The sequence below is a fragment of the Vanacampus margaritifer genome, chromosome 12 (assembly GCF_051991255.1).
Source record: "Vanacampus margaritifer isolate UIUO_Vmar chromosome 12, RoL_Vmar_1.0, whole genome shotgun sequence".
Classification (NCBI taxonomy): domain Eukaryota; kingdom Metazoa; phylum Chordata; class Actinopteri; order Syngnathiformes; family Syngnathidae; genus Vanacampus; species Vanacampus margaritifer.
The window spans coordinates 10,484,601-10,507,227 of record NC_135443.1 but is presented as its reverse complement, the minus strand read 5'-3'; the positions used below and the strand labels follow the sequence as shown (position 1 = coordinate 10,507,227).

At 37.7% G+C, this 22,627-nt stretch overlaps 1 protein-coding gene across 3 annotated transcripts in view; it reads right to left on the bottom strand.

Moving 5' to 3' along the window:
- adgra1b (adhesion G protein-coupled receptor A1b) overlaps window positions 1-22,627 on the bottom strand; it is a 148,846-nt gene that overhangs the window by 20,443 nt on the left and 105,776 nt on the right. For all 3 annotated transcript variants that reach the window (XM_077582707.1, XM_077582708.1, XM_077582709.1), the window contains 2 exons: window positions 9,086-9,213; window positions 3,266-3,389 (listed from right to left, as the gene is read on the bottom strand). In XM_077582707.1, the coding sequence (XP_077438833.1) occupies window positions 3,266-3,389; window positions 9,086-9,213 (252 nt within the window). The remainder of the gene's footprint in view (window positions 1-3,265; window positions 3,390-9,085; window positions 9,214-22,627) is intronic.

Sequence of the window (22,627 nt, the reverse complement as noted above, 5' to 3'; positions counted from 1 at the left end):
CAGATCCACCAAGTATTTTAGACTGACTATTTAAGGGCTCTGTAATTTCACCAAATTTTCCATATGACAACAAAGCAGCCCGCCGTAAGGCAATCACGGAGTCACTGACGCTGAACATTTCCAAAGACATGGTCTTCATTTTTATGTTGTGAAGAGGGTCTTCTGCCCAGATTTAGTCATAACTGTTTTAATTTACTTATTTTCTCAGTAGAACCTTTATCTGTGGATGTGTCTTTGTGAGTGCTGTCGCAATTTCTGCTCGTGCCGTCATGTCTGTAGGGCCTCCTCTATTTTCACAACAATAGACCATTTGTCTGTGTTTGAAGTCAATGTGTATTGAATGATGTCTGTAAAAGTCTTATCTCATGTCTGGTGAACTCCGGGTGGGCTGGGGGCTTTGGGTTTTTGTGGTACGGCCCTTCAAGATAGTATAAGAATGTTGTAAGTCCTCTGAAATCTTCGCACTAGTGAGAGGCTGCAGCCATTGTCTGGATCTCATTTGTGCCCGGAATATTCTGTAGAAATAAAAGCTTCGAAGTGACTGTTCATCGATCTCCAGCCTGCATTCGGATAATCAACATTCTCACTACCCGAAAGAAAACGAACAAGCGGAGAAAATATCATTTTTCTTCAACAGTTGCAAAAGCAGTGATTCATTAACATGTTGCAAGCGTTTGACCAGTTCCAAACCCCAACACACATAAAGAGCAATATAGCGGGTGCGTCCTTATTGACAAAAGATCAGCCGAACCATGCTGTTCAATGGCTCATTTGATTATGTTAAAATGTTAAACATATCAAATGTTTATTTATAAAGGATCCTTTTGGTTTGAGAAAAGTGTGTTTTAGTATCAAAAGATTATTTGGGTATCAAGAGAAATTCTAAAGCAAATCCCAAATTGGGAAACTATTGATCAAATAGTAAATCTGATTTTTGTGACGGCGCAAATAAAACCTATTTTCTTGACCACTTTTAGAAGGATACTATATTATCAAATATTATCTGAATGTTCAACTTCATATACTGTATGTTGTATTATTGGATGCTATTTAGGATGTGAAATAACCCTATAGCGCATGGGATTGTTTACATTGATGGAGCACATGTACAGTATGTCCGTCTAATAACACCACTTTTTCCATAATGTCAATTTGGCAGCTATCTTAATCCACAAAATACTAAGCGGCCAACCGTAACAGTTCTTGTTTCACCGTTGACTGTAAATGGACCAGAACCATCATCCTGTCAAGGTACTCCAAGTGCATTAGTGTTGCTTCATTCACTCAAAGTGATGACAAGGCAGTTAGGGGTGTTAGTGGTGCTGTTTCTGTTCTCCACAGAGTAATCTGTAAAATGGTATGATACAACATGAACAAAAGTATTGGGAAATTTAGCCATTACAACTAGGGGTGTCAGGCGATCAACATTTTTAATCGTAATTAATCGCATGACTTCAATAGTTAACTCACGCTTAATCGCAAATTTGATATCTCTTCTAAATATACAATAAAACGTACAATCAAATATATATATATATTTTTTTCCAGAAAAAAACAAAAACAAATATTTATTTGCAAAGTTTTCATACGCTTAACATAAAAGTGAAAAAAAATGTCTAAGAGAAATATGGCTGCATCTTTTAGTCATTGATTAGTAATTTTATAATAATTCATACATTTGAGTTAAAATGAAAAAGATGTACTGTACTGTAAAAAAATATGATATATGATATTGATTTGTGTTGAGGTAATTTTTCTGCCACTAGATGGCATAATTACATTTGTAAGACATTGGTGACAGCTCAGCACATTTCTCTTTTCATATTTAGAGCTATCTTTTCTTTAACATGAAGTAACGTGAAATTCTGCTTGACCCAAGTCTTGACCCCAGTCTCCACAAATAAATGCATTATAATTGTGACATATTTAAATGTATTACTGCTAAATTTTGACGTGGACGTGTCTGCTGTGTTGCGATTGGAATTCCAGTACAGGCTTTTCAAGTAAGGGGCGGTCATTAATTGCGCGGTTTTTTTTGTGTGCCGTTTAAGGAACTTTAAATTACCTTAAAATTAACACACTAATTTTGACACACCTAATTACTACAAAACCTGAATAAGATACAAGGTTTTGGAGTGGAGTGGGAATGTGTGTGATCCAGAAAGGAGGTCATACATGCATGAAAAGGTCTGGCTTACAATCTACTGTATGTTCAAGTTCATCTGATCGGTGTTTGGTGGATTTCAGGTTAATGTATAGAGACCAGTCAATTCCTTTACACCAGTGATTCTCAAAGGCTTTGAAAACCAATAGTACTCGTTCTGGTTCTTTTGTTCAATCTAAGTGAGCTACATTAACAAATCAGGCTACTGTGGGAGCGGTGTAGGTACCAGAATATAGCCTACTCGGGCTGACAAATCGCCTTGGACAGGTTTAAGCAGCAGCCAATGAACATGCAGGCCAGTGAAAAATTTTGACTCCAAATATGTAAAATTTGGTTTTATTTGAAGTTGGAGAGAGAAAAGTTGCAATCCGCAGAGTGTGGTATGTGGCCAAGTGCTGAGCAATGAATGCCTGAAATGAAACCATACCATCACATCTCAAACGCCATCTTGTAACAAAAAACAGTACTGATACACAACTTACCAGTAGATTTTCTTTTATGAAGCATGATGAACAGAAATAATCAAAGTCATACCCCTACAGCTGAAAAAAAATCTTTTTTTTCCAGTTGTACATTAAAATATGGTAAACTGTTGTACGTTTCGTGAAATCAAAGGACATCTTGTTTACAGTGTAATTGTAGCAGAAAAGCTTCTCTTCATTTGTGTTCTTTTTCAAAAAGCAGGCATTTAACATTTTGGAGAATTCTTACTTGTAGCATACACAGCTTGGTTAAATGTTAAAAATTATTCATCATTATTAAGTACAGTCAGTTGGTTTATATTCTTTGAAAAAGTTTGAGAACAACTGTTTAAACTGCCTAATGTCACCGTGCCTTGGATTCATTACAATAATATTGAAAATATATTTTTTTAGGAATAAAATCTCAGGTTCGTTTATGAAACCATGTACCATATTAAAAAAATAACTATGATAAATGAACTCACAATTTGGAACAATACATTTAGGAAGAAGGCTGCTATTTGCAAATATCATAAAGCAAATGTGCTAATATCGTGATTTTCTTATTGTATAAAAGTTTCCCAGTCACAGACTGATTTCACTTCTGACACCTCAATAAACAAAAACGGATAGCACTTACTGCTTGACATATGATGGGATATTTGATTCGATTGATGCCGCCGGCAAACACAGCGAAGGTCAGAGCCGTATGGAAGCAGAAGTTGAGAAGTATATGCCATCCCTTCCGACTGATGCGGATTGCACTGCCAAAAGAAAGACCAATATAGAGGAAATTAGCAAGTCTCAAAGCAAAAATGGAGTCAATTTATCTTAGATAACACATTGCCATCACCAAAACTTCGTCACTAAAATGTGAAGATTATTTGTAAATATGTCTCCACTCCACATTTTTGTTCACCTAAGTGAAAGAACTTCAAACCTTCCTGGTATCAACCATGATTAAAACAAATGACAGTGAAATTGGTTGAAAATAAAAATTTTGAGTACAAAAAAAAAATATTGCATGCTGTGTTTTCTTAAACATGTCACTGGCTGTAAACCTTTGTGCGGGGCTCTGTGAAACCACATTTATTAAGGCTTCCTCCATTGTCCATTCTTGTGAAAATAGCACTAAATCACTCCACAAGCTTATCTGACGTCACGTTGCCGACACTCACAAATCTAATTTTTTTTGCCTTAACGTAGCGGCAGACGTGCACCTGCAGCGCTGACCGGCAACACTCCATTCTGTGTGCCCACCCCCCCACTACATAAACAATGAGTGGTTTCGTTGACCGTGTGCCCAGCTAAGTGCAGTGTGAAAAAGGCTTTTCTGTCATTACTGTCAAGAGCAGTGTACGCGGAGCTGCTGTTTGGCGCAAAGGCTTTACAGGATTAAGTATTACGTAAGAATGTGTGTACTGTAAAGTAGTTTGTAGTGGTGTAGAACTGCAATACATCATATTGAGATGAATTTTGAATATTTTTTGTAATAAAGAGATCTAAACCAGTAAAAAACAATATTGTATTGAAGAGTGTAATTACTGTAATATATTAAAAATGTAATACAATTTTCCTTCAGTAGAAATAATGAAGCATTTTTGTTTCACTATTTCCTCCTAAATCCAGTCAGTTACAACTATAATAATATACTAGACTTATTGTTCATGGTCACAAGAAGTAGGTGCTGTACTCATCTGACTGGACAAAAAGTGAACTACACCCCGGATTGGCCGAGAGTAATTTATTTTCCTTTTTTCTTTAGAGCTCAGTATTATTCATTCGGCAGCCTTCCTGAGTCAACATATCATCATCGCTCTCTCTCTTTTTTTTTTGCGCCCACTCCACCTATATTCATGTGGAAAGGCGGAACAATGTGGGAGGGAACGAAAAGAGGGAGCATCAGGGGACGGGCGGCACCCCAGAACCCCAGGCCCGGCAGGGAAAGGTCCCGGTCGTCACACCAGCATACCTAGTGAGAACTAACCCTGTTACTACCCCTACACCGTGAATGTGACCCCACCCAGTGTATATAAAAGTGTGTGTGTGGTGCATTAAAAAAAAATGGTCGCCAGTCAATCTCAGGGCACAATGATCGTTTCCACTCAAAATCGCATTGTCACTTAGTGGATCTACTCTACCTCCACTAAAGTCACAACCTGGCAATAGCGAGATTAACATTGTGATTCACTCAAGGGAGTTCTCCACAATATCAACCTGATACTTCTCCACGGTGACTTGCTCGGGAAAGGTGGAATATTCTGTACAATGCTTCAAGCTGATTGGACCATGCGGCATTGTGCACGTTTGTTTTGACCAATCACGGCCACGGATGAAAATGTTGTCTTTGTTCTCGTTGAAGGGGGGAAAAAAACACAAACATCTTTAGCAGCTAAAAATGCACCAAGCGCCTCTCGCTGTTCAACATTCAACAAGGAAATGGTGAGTAATTCTGCAAGAACACAATTAATTGCATTCGACCATGTTAGGTTTGTTTGTTTGCCTCGGCATCGGCGCTGGCTTCCTGGTTTCATCACAGCTGCGTATCACACCCCAAACACACTCTGTGATTGCTCCGAACCGATCGGTGGAGATCAACGGGCTCTGTAAAAAATGTATTCTTCGGAGTTTGTGAACTCACAAATACCGCGAGAATTCATCTTGCAGAAGGTTACTAAAGTCATGCCACTAGTGACATAAAATAGGAACAGTAACTCTAACTATAATAGCTAATTTCAATTTGTCTTAAAGTGATGAACCTGAGGCGATGCGCATCGCAACGTGTCATTAACGTCATAACACAGAGTGGTACTGTATGTGCACACAAACAGGAATCATTCCGTGATGACTCAAAGGGGAATTAGGATTGTTTCCGGTTCACTAGATCAATTGAAGCTTCTTATAAAACTATGTACTTATATTTGCGTTGAGGCCAGGGTGACACAGCCATGGGCAAGTCACTTAACCCACTTAGCTGTTAGAGAATAGGCTGAATAGGTCAAACAACAGCAACATACAGTTTGAGTCTTTTAACATCATTCCTGTGTGAACTAGCTCTGTTGAATTCACAGTAGTCAGTTTCACAATATAAGCTATCATATAACCTGGAAATTGTCACAGTCCAAAATTGTGATTCAGTAACACTCGAGCCAACTCTAGATGAAGCATTGGCAACAGTGAGCTATGATGGGTGTCTGGGGCCAGCCTTCATACTGTAGCCTTTACCACAGTCCAGGTATTGAACTGCATCCAGCAAAGAGGCCATAAATCAAGCTGGCTGCTGGCCTCCCTGGAAGAAGGCCTTCATAGGCTCTGCACTGGGTTTTCATTGGGTCAAGTACATTAACCTGCAACCCTGCACAACCCCTTCCCTCAGAGTCAGGGGATGAATTAAGATGTCTTCTTGTGTCATGTTTTGAGCCCGAAACTGAATTTTACTCAAAGAAAAAGTTACTGCAGTCCAAAATTGCGGATCTTCATTTAGGTAACTGCTCACTAATCCTTACTTTAATTAGCCAAAATCGGAATGACTTGCTTAAAGTCTCATTTTCTAACATAGCTCAGAGAAAGGAAAAAAGGAAGAAAAAAAACTTGGTTGTGCCAACTATTGAAGGGAAGTGTGGGCAGGCACTCGAGAGACACAAATGTGTGTATTCCAGTAATTACATTTTGATAATATATCCCATTTAAAACTCAATCTGACTATTGTGTGTCTCACACTCCAACAACATATCAAAATGGGACCAAGCTTTATAGTATTTTTGTCTCTAACCTTTTGGAATAGTCTTCCCCAACCGATTACATGTGCTCATTCAATGGATGGCCTTAAAACACGTATAAAACTTATTTATAGATAGGCCATCTATAAAAATGTACTGTGTCTTAAAAATGTTTTACATGGAGTTTTCTTTTTCTTTTTCTTTTCTTTTCTTTTTTTTAATTTAATTTTATTTTTTCCCCTTTTTTTCTGGAGTTGGAGTTTTCTTATAGTATCAATGTTGGCTTTTTAATACTTCATGAAGGAAAAGTAATTTAATTTCTTAAATACATTTAAAAATGTGTAAATACACCTTCAAATGTGAACCTAAAGTACAAACAAAACGGTTTCATATTACAGACAGAGAAACACTCAGAAACACTATGGTTATATAGTCATTTCAATTGGTTAGCACATGGGCACATTTAGACCCATTTTAGTAGTGCTCAGTGCCCCTAAATTTCCTAATAGCACTTGTAAAAACAGTTAGTTATAGTTGCAGTTATAAAGCATGTATGATTATTTTCTTGCATTATGCTGACAAATGGTAAAACGTAAAAAAAAAAAAAAAAAACTATTTATATTTTACCTGCCCAGTTTGTAGGGCATGTTGCAGACCGCACGTAGCTGTCGCTGCCTCCAGCAGCTTTGTTGACAGTACAGTCACTCATTATCACAGTGGTCGTTTAATAACACCATCATTTGGATATGAAACACACATTAAGAGATTTATTTCTAATCCAAACTGTGTTTGTTAAAAATGCTGGCATGTTTGTTAGTGATTATTAGTTTTGCACCTCATGAACTTTGGTTGTGAAGGGGTGAAATTTATTTATTTTTTTTGCAAAACTTCAGACACAAGAAGACTATGCATTTTGAAAACGACATTGCAACATGAACCTAATTAAATAAAGGATTTCTAATCGCAGGTGAAAAATATCAATTGTAGATCATGGGAAAACCAATGAAGTTGTTAATATAGAGGAATTCAAGATTTAAAAGTATTTTTTTTTTAACAAACACACCCATTTTGATAAAATATGTCCTTGTTTTTATTATTATGATAGAAACACTACCATTTTAGCCTATAATGAAATGAAAACAATTGTTTCAATGTAATTGAGAACAACGGATTGAGAACAGAGGGATTAGGGACGTGTTATTAAACTTCATCTAAGCCTAAATCAGAACCAAAAAAGCAACTCGCCTTACTGAGCATGTACTCTATGTGGAACACAATAAAGAACAGTAGTAAGCATTTTTATTTAATTCCCAAGATTCATATATATGACAATAAAGAAAAAAGATCTCTTTTTTTTTGTGATTTCACATTCAAAGAGAGTGAAACTTGCACAAAAAAAAGCAATATATTACAAAATATAGGAGAGACAAAAATACACTTAATTACTTCAAAGGGGAACATGACAGAAAACACTTGAGAACCTCTGCTTTAATTAACCCTTTAGCATATGCGTAAGTGCATATGCAATATGAATGGAGAAAAAACAAATTGCACAATGCATAATCGACTGTGTCTAGCCTTGAGCAATCCCTCTCGCGTTTTCCCATTTATCACCCTGTTAGTGCTTCACAGACTGACGATCAGCTTGAGTGATATTACACAACTAAAGTGTTCCGAAACAGAGATGGTGTTTAGTACTGAGGAGTGACAAGGGGGATGAAGCAGGGAGAGATTCTAAAATGGGCATCCGTGATGGAAAACAAATTTTGCTTTAAATGATATATATTTTTTGTTAATCTTCGAATAATGGTAAGCATGAGCCTTGACACATAGATAATAGTGATGAACCGAATATTTGGCCACTGAAAATTTTCGGCCGAAATAAAATTAAAAGTCGAAAGAATATGGCCGAAATAGGATGTTGTGGTGACGCAAGCAAAATAACCTCGCTTCTCGCTGGCTTTTCACCGTGTGAGTTTGCATCGGTCGGTCGCGGCAGCTCCCGGGGTCATTGCCCACACCAGAGGAGAGGGGCGTGGCTTGGTGTACAACATTTAAGCGGGTCAACTGCAGTACAGGTGAGCCACTATTTCTCCTGCAGCGCCTTTCCTTCTTTTTTTTTTTTTCTAAGAGCCCCTCTCAAAGGTTCCACTTTTTCACCGGCATCCTGGTGGCCGTGCTAAATACTTCAGCTAATGCTAGCACTACTGTATAACTATCAACAGTATTAAACACGGAAACACTTACCGCTATCTCCGGGTGACAGACATGTACAGGACGCTGTGTGTGACTTTGCAGTCCGTTCCCGAAGCCGATCAGCTGGTGCGAACAAATGTATTTATTCGTTTTGAAACGTTGGCAAATATTTGAATGTGCGGATTTTAAGTGCGCCGTACCTTGTCCCGCCGCACGCATCCATGCCCGCCTGTGCGAACTACATTGACTGTAAAGTGCAATGGTACCGCCAGAAAATGTGTTTAATGTAACATTAGCTAACATGTCTGCGCTGTGGGCACATTTTAATTTATATTGTGCTTTGTTAAAATGCCACTGCTAAATAAATATTTTATAAAAATATAATTTTAATTAATTATAATAAATGCAATGATAGTAAAAATTGGCACAATTTTTTTTCGGTGTTTCGGTTTTCGGCCAAAGATTTTCATTTTGGTGCATCCCTAATAGATAATTTTAGTTGAAATATAATGAATAATATTTGCTAAAGGGGTGAATCCTCTTACCTGTGATGCACTATATATGTGATGATGGAAGCAAAGAGGCAGAGCAGCATGACCGCCGTGCAGGCATACACGACCGGGTGCAAAAACTCCGCTGGGTATGGGGGGAAAGACAACACCTTCTTCAGATCCTGGGGAATAGAGGGAGCAAAATGGAGATTAGAGGAATGTCAGCATGTGACAATAATTTCGGAGGTTTCATTTCAGGTAGGTTGACCAAATGTCCTTTTATGCCCGGATATGTCGACTTTTTTTTTTTTTTTTAACATCTTTTACATTTTTACATGTGTGCATGTTATTATTGTTATACATTAAAAAATATTTTGTTTTTTAAAGAAAAAAGTAGGCATTTTACATACCTCACTTCCTAAGTGATAAAATAAGCTCCTGAGCTTAATCGGCGTCACATAACTTCAGCTCACTGATTTTTATTATTATTTTTTTTTTTCAGGAGCTCACTGATAATGCCCTACGTTGCCAAACTTGTTTTGATCCATGTGATCCATCCCAATTAAAAATAAATAAATAAAGGTCCATCATGGGAGCAAAAAAGTTTGGGCTTACAAGATTATGTCATTATTTCTTCATCTGTCAAGTAAGATTTCAAAAGTTGCTGTTATTAACACATCTTTGAATAAACTTTGAGTACCATTTAAGTATCCCGAGTGTCTTTCTTTTTTTTTTTTTTAAAAAATGAAAATATAATCATCCTAGTTTCTTGAGGAATAAAAATAAGCAAAATCCCATAAAATGCTCAACCCAAATTCATTTATAAAGCACTTTAAAAAAACAGCTGTAACAAAAAGCTATACATAAGCTTGAATATAAAACATAAAAGTAGTAGTTATGATATGCTGTCCAATTCAGCTCCAAAGACAAAGGACCCTGTTGATTCAACAAGCTACCCAGGAGTTTACATATTGCATTTTGGGAAGCCAGAAAGGCATATTGCAAAAGAAAATGAATGTTTCTGTCCTTTTCAAAGGAGTGTTGTTACCGGCGGTGGTCATTAAGTATTATCAGCACAGCACTACTGTGATCTAACTCAAAACACAGTACACATATTATAATAAATAACATTATGAGGTTTGTATTAGATCTATTGCATTGAGAAACAGACACAATGATGGTTTCCATTCTGATGGACTGATACTATGGCAAATATTGGACACTGGACTATGGATGGAGATGACTACAAAATGGGAAACCGTATCAAACAATTTTATCTACAAATCTGTGGTCAGATTAAGTAAGGATGTTGCAGAATTGGTTACTCCCATACATTAATTATCATTATCTCATTGGCACACAGCTTGTGAGAGACATGACCTTCAACTGAACAAAGTTGCAATAAAAGTGCAGGGTGAAGGGTTTTTAGGCCAAAACAGTGGGTGAATATAGAGCAGTAGAGATATTAAATCATCAGTCAACATTACTGGATTTAATAACAGTGTTTTGAGCCAAGAGAAAACAAGCTGCCAAAAAAATTATCCCCAATTATTGCTTGGTCATGGTAGTCTATGGCACATATGTTCTTCCATTGTTGTTGTGACTTGTTAGCCACACTGCTAACTGAACTGCTAGCTCACTTGTAGCTCTTGGCTCTTTTGAAATATAACCCATTTCAAAATTGAATTGAATCTTGATTCAGCCTGTAAGTGAGAACATGTAAACATGTAACTGTGACTTGTTAGCCACACTGCTAACTGAACTGCTAGCTCACTTGTAGCTCTTGGCTCTTTTGAAATATAACCCATTTCAAAATTGAATTGAATCTTGATTCAGCCTGTAAGTGAGAACATGTAACATGTAACTGTGACTTGTTAGCCACACCGCTAACTGAACTGCTAGCTCACTTGTAGCTCTTGGCTCTTTTGAAATATAACCCATTTCAAAATTGAATTGAATCTTGATTCAGCCTGTAAGTGAGAACATGTAACATGTAACTGTGACTTGTTAGCCACACTGCTAACTGAACTGCTAGCTCACTTGTAGCTCTTGGCTCTTTTGAAATATAACCCATTTCAAAATTGAATTGAATCTTGATTCAGCCTGTAAGTGAGAACATGTAACATGTAACTGTGACTTGTTAGCCACACTGCTAACTGAACTGCTAGCTCACTTGTAGCTCTTGGCTCTTTTGAAATATAACCCATTTCAAAATTGAATTGAATCTTGATTCAGCCTGTAAGTGAGAACATGTAACTCCTAAAACAGATGAATAATTGCAGAGAGGGAGCAAACTTATTCATCTCCTGAAATAGACTGCGTTTGACTTTCAATGGCACAATAAAAAAGCTACAAACAACAGAAAAAGGAAACAGGAAGAAGATGGCTGGGAATTGCATAGCAAATGTATTTTCAATGACAAGACAGAGCATAAGCGGTTCCGACATATCAAACAGCTTCACCCAGTTTGTTAATGAATGTTTAACAAGCAAATATTAAGTTTATATTTACCCTCACAGCGATGTCATAGAAGGACAATGAAAGTCGCTTAATTACAATGATATGGAATGGTGTTGATGGAGAACAAATGCCAATGGCACCAGCAAGAAAATGTGTTGAAATTAAGCTTCTTATTTGGTGAGCTAAATTACGTACTTGAAATAGTACTGCATAGTGTAATATGTGAATAACATCTCCCCACAACCATCAAGATGTGTAAAGGTCACGGAGAATTTTTGACAGTTGCATTACCGAAACAAAAAGAAACCATCCAGCTTTGGCTGCTATGTGGCCGGAGATAACCCACTTGTCCTCAACCAGCCAGCTCCTCCAGGCAGACCTCAAGGCAGCGCCACAATCCCATCATTTTTTGTAGGTCTACCCCAGAGTCTCAGATCATTCAGACAGTGTGAATTAGAGATGAAAAATGATATATATAGATATGAGTATGGACATCACAGAAGATCTGTTGATACATGAATGATATGGGGGACTATAAAAAGGATGTGAAGGATCCTATTATTGACAGAGTCTCGGGTTCAGACAAAAGATCTGGTGAAGATAAAGGAGCTGGAGACACATATTATGAAAAAGCAAGATGCACTAGGGGAGAGGTGTGTTTGCTTTGCTGACTGGTAGTGAGCCGGTTACAGCCAGGCGTGAAGCAGTTGGGATGACTGTACGCACATCCAGCTCCTCCTTTAACGGAAAACTGTGTGAATTATTACTGAGTGAGCTGCTGCCCCAAGTGAAGGAGCTCATCTATCTTGTAGTATGGGTAAAAGAAGAAGAAAAGATCTGTGCCACATCACAAAGAATACCAGGGATGTTCCTTCTGCTTGTAGAGAAGAAAGAAGCTAACAAAAAAGAAAAGTATCCCAGTTTGATTTGGAGTCGGACCCTGACCAATGGTTCGCCAGCTTTAGCTAGTAATCGGAATTAGTGGCGGCTCATCAAAAGAAGGCGCTAGAAAGCCCGCCAGCCCAGTTGAGCCACCTTGTATATATACAGTATGTTTTTTGATAAGCAGGACAAATAGTATCCTTGTTCTTGATGAGTAAAATTGATTTGTTTATATATGGCATCTCAAATGATGATCTAACTTCCGATTTGGGCACAAAGAACGACGACGATAAGACTCTTGTTAAATGATGTTGCACCGCCCACAGGCTCAGCCAATGAAGTTTAAACTCTTGTCTGTGTCCAGAAATTTCTGTAAAATAAATCCTTCGAAGGACCTGTTCACCGATCTCCAGTCTGATATCCAAAAATCAACATTACGAACACGCGGAAAACTTAAGGAGCGTTTTTCCAACAAAACGCACCTACCTTTAAAGCCAACATTACTTAAAGGCTTTGATGGGAACTTGCCCATTCAATATGGGCGCCACGTAGACGGGTTTTAGCCTAGCATCGGCTGCCTATCTGGTCTTCTCTTCATATTCAACTCAGTGAAGACAGTAAAACATATTTATTTTGAGAGGCGAACGTGTATACAATACTGGGAACGGGTATGGTGAATGTATGGAGTTAATCATAGGTGTCTCAATAATATTAGGCTCCAGTGAAGACAATACTCATCGCTCTTGCTCTGCGTGTGTGCTTTGGCTGGTTAAAAAATGGCATCCGCCAGGTATCATATGCAGTGAATGTATGACGGAGTGGTTCGTGCTCATGGCATATCAGTCAAGGGTACTTTTTCTGTCTGAGATACTCAGCTGGAGTAACCTTTTGTTTACTTTTTGGCTAGGGCTGTCAAAATTAATAAATTAATCCACAAGTAACCGGTTATCAAATTAGTTAAAAATTATTTTGATAATCGAGTAATCGTTTCAAGCCATTTTTTTTAAATTTCAAATGGTCCAACAGTAATAAGAAATGGCTAAATGAATGAATTGTCGAATTAAGGCGAAGGTCCGAAGTCACACGAATGAGAAATGGCAGAAAAATGAATGGTTGAATTATGGCGAAAGCTACGGTACTTAACAATGCAAAAACCTGAACGACAGCGATACGAATACACAAAAGAGGTATTGGAACTGACTAACTATCACAGGGATCGGCAACCCTAGTTCTCGAGAGCCGCAGTCCTGCATGTTTTAGATGTCTCTCTCCTCCAATGCAGGTGAGGTTCGTTATCAGTCTTCTCCAGAGCGTTTGCTGATGAGCTGATCATTTGAATCACCTGTGTTGGAGGAATAGACATCTAAAATACGCAGGACTGCGGCTCACGAGGACCAGGGTTGCCTACCCCTGGACTAACTCAAACAATTAAGCAAACAGACAGTCAGCCTGCCACACAGTTTAGACCTTTTTAACTGGGTAGGGGGCTTAATCAGCATCCTGGTGGTACACCTGAAACCAATGACTACCCAGGGCTCTTCCCTAACAGGGGGGGAAAAAACTATTCAAAGCTACCTGACCCTTTCTGAAAAAAGCAGCCCTTGTTAAATCATGAATTTATTGTGGCTAATCACATTTTCCGGTCCATTTACCCTCAGACCTGATCAACCAAGAAGTCACCTAAATAGAACCTGTCCGTTCTATTTAAAAAAAATCTACAAAATTAAACAATTAAATAAACATTCATTCAACAATAGATGAAAAAGTACATAAGTACTTGACATCTACTGTATCAGTCAAGAAAGAGTTTCAAAGCCATTCCTAAAGCTTTATAGGATTCCAGCAAATCACGGTTGAGTGTTATTATTCACAAATTGAGAAAGAATGGAACAGTGGTGAATAGTTCCACCCCACTCTGTGACTTCCTTACATATAAATAAATTATATTTTACATATTTATAATATAAATACATGTATTTTTACAGCACCGCCCCGGCAGAAACACCACCAGCGACCACCAATCAAAAATACTGCAGCTACTTTTAAACAAGCAGATATGAGACAGCATTGATTGTTACGTACTTTTAGGAAACCCTTCAGGTCCTACTATTAACTCATTCACTGCCATTGACGGCTATAGACGTAAAAAATTCATTTGAACTACTTCTATTAGTTTGACATTTTTTCCACTTCTGTTAACAAGAGTATGAAAACGTAGAAATGTGTTTTTTGTACATTTAGAACAGATATAAATTTTGTGATTAATCGTAAGTTAACTAGTGAAGTCATGCGATTAATTACAATTAAAAATTTAAATTTTTTGACGCCCCTGATTTTTAGTAATCTTTTCTTAAAAATAATATTTAAAAAAAAATAAGAATAATGACTTTTTTTAATATATATATTTTTTAAAGAAAAGATTATATTACAATCTTTAATCGTAATTAATCGCATGACTTCACTAGTTAACTCACGATTAATCACAAATTTTATATCTGTTCTAATACAATAAAAAAAAATCTAGGTTTTCATACTCTTGTTAACAAAAGTGGGAAAAAATGTTAAACTAATAGAAATAGTTCAAATGAATTTTTGACGTCTATAGCCGTCAATGGCAGTGAATGAGTTAACCTGGGATTTCAATTCGACCTTTTGGGGATATATTCATATATTCATGTAGACCGATTTTTTGCTGAGATGCCTATGCAATCCTAAATCGCCATGCAGATTTGTTTACCCTCTAAAGTCTAGATTAATTTTGGTATGAATGATACTATGTAGCGTAAAAGAAGAACTCCTGCTTCACTGTCAGTAACGCAATGATCATGGGAATGCCGCCTGAAGGATTCGGCATAGTTTGAGGTGTGCATGGCGTAACTTCCCAAAGCTGATGTCATGAACTTGAATCGACAGTGCCTCCGCCGCTTGTAGCGACGACGTGTGCACGCCATTTTCCCTCGACTGCTTGAGCTTTATTATCCTCAGCATGTTTTGTGCTTTCAAACTGGGACTGCTTAAAAGACATTGTAGCAGCCCCATGGACTGTTGCCAAAATGAAAGTGAACAGACTTGCATCATCACCTTTGCAGCTTTCTGAAAAGCAGCGCTATGAATCAGTTGTGACTGAAGCCCCAGAAGCAGGGGAGGTAAACTTTAACAGCAGGACACCCCATTCACACACACAGCATACAGTCAGGATTTACTAGCAGCCCAGTAGGAGATATTAACGCTTTTAGAGCTTGTTGATCCTTCCTATTTTCAGCACCAAAGCAGACGAGATTTGCTTTGAAAAAAGGAGCTTTCTTGTTCATCTTTGAAATTTAAAGGGACCAGTATATTTATACATTCCATCTGAATAAACTAATGTAAAAAATACACATCATTTAAGCATTACATAAATGCAGATCTCAAAACATGATAAGTCGTACTCAAAAACATTACTGAACCCCCCCCCCCCCCAAAAAAAAAATGCAGATGTTTATATTTTTCCCAACTTTCAGCCTTGTAAACAAAGGAAATGCAATCTACTAAATAAACAAATGCAAAAAAAACTTCATCAGGACCTTGGATGTGAGAAGAGAATATGCACAAGGTCCTGAAGCACATTTTGTGCTAATTGACATTTAAGCATTTGGAAAAATAAAGATATAAAATAAAGCAGACAGTGCTAGTGATGTGATAAGTGACAAACCCAAATCTGAATTAGTTTCTGTGTAAATAGGAATTGGGATTCTACTTCCTCTGTTTTTAGTTCAATCAAAATGATTGTTAAGTTTTACATTTTTATACGGTTTTATTTTGAAATATACCGGAGCTATCTTGATGCCGACGCCTGAGTTCCTGTCCGGCTCGTGTAATTCCCCCTCACACACACACATACACATTGATAAATGCACGATATAATTTGTCTATGCACAAGAGACTAATCCAAGTTCCCGGGTATTGTCAATTTAGGAATCTAATGAATAGTTTATTTGAATGAAGCCTGCCTGTGACTAGTTGCAAGTCCCTTGTTGAACTCTCTGTCCTGACCAAGTCAAATCTGTTGCATAGCCAATCGGATGTCAGCTGGGGACAGGAACAGCCTTCTTCAGGAAATGCATTTCCTCCAGGCCACTTATAATTTTAACTGTAATCATATTGCACGGTGGGCCACTTCATTACACTGCTTCCACAGCACCACAATGTGACCAGCCCTTTGACAGCACAATTCATTAGAGCCATTAACATACAATGCAGTTTAGCCTGTTCTGGATTAGCACTGACATGTTCCATCGGAACACGCCTCCACTGTCCTTTAGGCCTACGCAGCTAAACAGGTGCCTGATCCTCCGCTTGCTTGTGCAGCCACGACAACTTTAATCCATGATCTGCAACCCCCCACCCCCCCTATCCAAAATCAGATTATAAAAGTCAATTAAAGTTGATCTCATCTATAATCTCTGCGCTCAGGCATAGTGGGTGCAAGGTTATCAAGCCTGCGCAGCAACATGTAACAAACGTTGAGTGCTTGCAGGCCATGTGTGTTGGTTGAGCCTCTTGTTTATGATTAAAACCCTGGAGAACCCACGGGGTCAAATTTGGCCCCTATAAATTCTGCTACTCAAATAACAAATACCTTTTTTTTTGTTCTTGTTTCCATTGGCCAAAGTGTGTTTGTACATTCAAAATCCAGTTCTAAAATGCAACAAATAAAACAAAAAAAATATATTGTTCAATGTAGCGGTGTATTTGATTGATTATTTTCTTAAATTCTAAATAGTTTACTGACAGTTTTTGTTATTCTGATTTTTCGAAATGGTACCCCTAAATCCCAAAAGGGTCAAATTTCGCCCTAATCCTAAATGAGGGAATAAAGGGTTAAAATTGAAAAAACATATTTTGGTGTTCAGTGAATTTACAGACGCTCCCCTACTTACGAACATTCGTGTTACGAACAACGGTACATCCGAACATTTCTGCGCGTACAGTATGTCGAAAAATGTTTGGAAAGAAATGCTGTAAGTTAGATTTTGTATTGCGCGTAGTGCTTCTTTCCGCCGCTAATACCGACGATTGGCGCTGTGAGAGCTCATTGGAGGCTGAGCAACGTGGCGAGGAGGAGGAGGAAGAAACGCCGGTCATGAAGCAGGAAATAACTTTTGAAGCCGATTCCAGCGACGACAAAGAATCTCTCATGATATAAAATCCTCCTCTTCCTCCTCCTCCATCATCTCCTTAATCGAGTACATCTTCCAAAAGTAAGTTAAACTTCATTTTATTTATCTTATTACGTACATGTACATACTGTGTGTGTGTGTCTCGCTCTCTCTCTCTAACATACGTAGTACAGTACTGTACGTATTCTCTTTCTTTAAACATAAATTATAATACAAAATATAGCACTGAAGCAACTTACGAACAAATTCACCTGACGAACGATCGTCCGGAACGTAACTCGTTCGTAAGGTGGGGAGCGTCTGTATAGCAGTCATTTAATGTATAATTCATAATTTTCCCAAGAAGAAAAGGGTTCTTGGGTTCTCCAGGGTTAAGCACTGGAAAATCAGTTCCACCAGCCAGCAGGTTGCAAATTTGAACAACTTTACGTATGATTGAAAACCTTAAAAATAGTGTATAATGTCATTCCAAGTGTACACTCCTTTGTTGTAATGACAATAGTGACTGCAAGAATGCACGCAAATGTAGATTAGAAGACGGAAATAGGGAAAGGGAAGAAAACTAATTAAAATCCTCTGGCGAACAGCCTGCAGGCTCACCACGGCTTGCGGCAACTGTATTTTATCATCCTTGAGTGGCCCCATGAACACTGGAACGGAAGCAGCCTAAGTGTGCAAATCAAACTCGCTCTGGCTTCCCCACACCCCACAGGATAACAGAGTGTGACAGAACACTGGTGAGACAGAACTTCCTGACTTAACAACAGTCTGAAAAACGGCCATGCACCATTAATGCGGTTCATCAATGATTCAGCGGCACCTTGAGGCTGTCACTCAGCACACAGCTTTGAGATACATTCAAGCATGTAATCACCGCTGCCTGGCAAGTGTTCAAGCACTGGACGCACCGCAACACAGTTCTCGAATCCTGAGGAACAGCATAGATCCATCAAGGGGCCGTTGTTTCATTAGCATTCTTTTCTCAATGGACTCAGATCTGAAGTGTTTTTTTTTTTTTTTCCCAGCTCAAGGCTACCCAAACACTTTTAAAGAAGTTTGTGTAATTGTTGTTCTTGGGAGATATTTCAAGTGTACTATTAATTAAATGAGTCTTGTTCACAGCTCAGCCATGACTAGCCCATCCCCTTGAGAAATGAAACAAATAAAGAAATTTAAAAAAATTGTGAATGTAATGAAAGCCATGAGAAGTTCACATTTGCTTTCATTTAGATTATGGTAAGAGGTCTCACACATGCACACACTGGCTACTAGGAGCCACCCAATCGGATTAAAATCTGCCTGCTCTCTACTCCACAGCAACAACCTGAGATTTTATTGCATAGTCAGCGTTTTGGTAAAATTGTTCTTCCTGAAGATTAAATATTGTGCTCTTCAACATTTGCCGGTATTTGATTTACGCTACAAAAATTCAAAGATGTTTGTATACTTTGCGGTCACCCCTTTGCAAGATTTCCTGGAAAATGCATGACTGGCTTCCTGAAGTTTGAAGCGCCAGCCAAAATGTCCATTAGAAAGAATTGCAGCACATCTTATGAGATCTTCAAGAATTTCAAGTCCAGCATGTGGAGACAAATTGGCTCTTGCAAATGTTGCTGGTTGAATGCCAAATGTACGTTTACATTGTGCAGCATTCCAGCAAGCTTTTTTTGTCCTCTTAGTCGAAAACATCACATCAATAGCAAATTGTAATGTTAAGATGTACACAGAAGTGTACTTTGTGTGCCAGTTGATATTAAAAAAAAAGTCCAGTTACACAAGTTAATAGCATTGAATGATTTTGTTTGTTTTTAATTAGTCAAAAGAGTACCCTCATGCTCATTTAACTTGGTGAAGGTGGATATTATCATGGTGTTAATTTGACTTGAAGACATGTTTTTGCACTTGTGAGTTTGCTCGTTAATGATTTAAGATGCACTTTGTAACAATTTGCCCAAAATATCTTTACAATAGCCTTTTTACTTGACCATTTATGACTGAAACATTTTTAATTAGTAGATTAACACCTTAGCTGTCCATAAAGGGAACTCCTGCAAACCTCTGTCCGATTGTTTTCAGACAGGATTCGGGTTTGAATTTCCCGCCCTTTGTCTGCTGTGATGTCATATGCGCATTGTGTACATGAAGAAGTGAAAATGCAGTTTCATTTTCCGGCCACGGGTGGCAGTAACGATTCAAAATATAATTTTTGGGGGGTACAGTAGCTTTAAATTTACAATATTTGATTGGATAATTGTATTTAGGCTACATTCATTTATACCTAATGATCTAACAAGCAAAATCTCTAAGGTACTGTATTTCATACAATCACAGTTTTTCAAAATAAAATGAAATAAACAGATTTTATAATCAATAAAATACTTGAATTTTCGTTTTGTTCAAATCAAGTCAGTTATTAAAAACAAGGTTTGTAAAATGTGCAGATATTAGTATATATGTGCCATTTTTACAAATAATAAAAAAAGGATTGGATGAAGAATTGAATCATCTCTTTGTATATTTGCATAATACTCAATGTTGAGATGTTGCTCTCGATACATTTTGGTTCACTTCTTGTAAGGATATAAAAACACTGAAAACAGAAATGAAAGCACATGCGGGAAACATCTTTCACACAGTGCTCGCACCCTGTTCTCAGCTTGCAGACACAGCTTGCACTGGTCCATATTTTGTTCTCTTGCCAGACGATACATTTTGCACATTTCTTCAACGCAAAAATAAATCACTTTTCACAGCCCTTTTCAAATTCGGCTCTGATACCGTTTACGGACATCGTGACAGGAAGGATGGAGATGAAGTTCAAAACCTCTGCAGAGCAACAGCATGCAAGCAGCATCTCTAACAATGCATTACACTCTGGCAGCAGTGGTTGTGGAGGATAAATGAGGCTGCCTCTGTGGCGCTTAACAGCGTAACAGAGCTCACGTGCATCTGTTGCCAGCCACCATTTTCATGTGTGCTCTGTTGTGCTTTGACCTCTAATGGTCTTTCGACAGTGCTGGCTGACTGCACAATGACATTTGATGCCTCTACTCTAGAAATCACCGTGTGTAGTAAATCATTGCCTTGTGATATCAACACGGGAAGTGCGTGGGCAGGCTTGAATGACTGATCAACAGCATATTTCAATCAGAGATGACTTTATGAGTCCCAACGTATTTTTGATGCTGATTTAAAACATTGATTTACTTTTTTTCTATATCATTATCAAGTTTTTGAGATATTTTTGTTTTTAAATTTGTGTGCGTAAAACATTCCACCTGTTGCTGAAGCTAACTCGTCATTCATAAATATTACTAAATATAAATATAGTACATATTATTGTTTTTATATTATTATTAATATTATGAAAACGTTATGTGCTAGAGAAATAAACAATGACAGATTGCAAAAAAAATCTTTAGGAAAGTTTACTTGCAACTCTGTGATCCATTAAGCCAAATTCTTCTACAACAATTGCCCTCCGACACAATTTAACAATTCAAACATGCAAGTGGATGTGAAAAATGCCATAACAAACACATTTTAACCCTGGAGAACCCAAGAACCCTTTTCTTCTTTGGAAATTTATGAATTATACATTAAATGACTGTTATAAGTTCACTGAACACCAAAATATATGTTTTTTCAATTTTAACTCCTTTTTTTTTAACTAGCTCAGAGTTGCTAATTTATCTATATATATATATATATATATATATATATATATATTTATATATATATATATATGTATATAAAAACATACTCCTAGGCATTCTGCAACATGATATGAAATAGATTAACAAAAAAAAAAAACACAATTTTACCATCTGATGGTTAGCTGAGAAGATGGTTTTGTTTGGATTGATTTCCAGCTCAACAAAACAGCATGTTGCCAGCCATCTTGTCACCACCACTCTGGCTCATGTAAGTGCAATATTCATCCACTAGATGGCCCTATGCAGGGGTCAGAAGTGGCACTCTGGACTTTTGAAGTTAAATTTGTAAAAAAAAAAAAAAAGGTCTTTGTTATTTGAGTAACAGAATTTATAGGGGCCAAATTTGACCCCGTGGGTTCTCCAGGGTTGACGAAATTCACATATGTGACAGGGGGAAAGAGGATATGAGTTGAAATAGAAATATTTAGTATAAAATAAAAATGACCATGGACCGAGAAGACAACATAATAATTACACCTTCAGCCCTGGAAGCGATTACGTTCCCCACCTCCCCACTACAATACAATTTTACCCTACGGATTACTCATGATGAACTCAGCCCTGACACATTTCCCTTCTGACTGATGTGCTATTTGTAGCACTTAGACTTAAGTGGACATACACTGCAACTCCTTTGCCAGCAATTAACATGTTTGCATCTCATTGGGGTCACATGGAAAAGCACAAGGAATGTGTCAGAGTTAAAAAGAAGGGGAAAAAAAGGAGATAATAAATGGGCATTGCTCACAAACTGTGGTAAGGTTCACAAACGTTTACACAAATTAACAATTGATAAGTATCAATTGACTCTATACTTGTCTTTATTTTTATACTCCATACTATAGAGCAGTGGGCCCCAACCATGCCGGTCAGCGGGCCACTTTGCACCTGGCCACGGCTGGCCACACAGTTGAAAGAATACAAATAAAAAAGCTTACATTACTTGCGGTTTATCGGAGGCCACAAAGCATTTCATTTTGAAAAGTTTCAACCGTCTATGATGGACTCTTGACACATGTCGAGATGCTAATTATTGCGTTCACTAACGCGCTAATATTAAATCCACAAGCTAGCAAAATGAGTTTAAAAAAAACAAACAGACATACAGTATTTGAAAAGGCCCAGTGAAACAACACAAGAGCCTATATGACCAAAAAGAAAAAGGTGCAATTGCAGTAGATCTACTTGAAATATGGATTTACAGCGACAGGTGATTCACATGCATGAGGCCTGCTCTTTAAAATATGCAGTGAGTGGCTCTTGATTTAGCGTTATGGTGATTTATACATGGACTTTGTATGTGTCGTGTGGTGCCTTATTGACCCATTTCAGGAGGACGCAGCTAATATAGTTACCTAAAAATGCTTCACATTTATTGT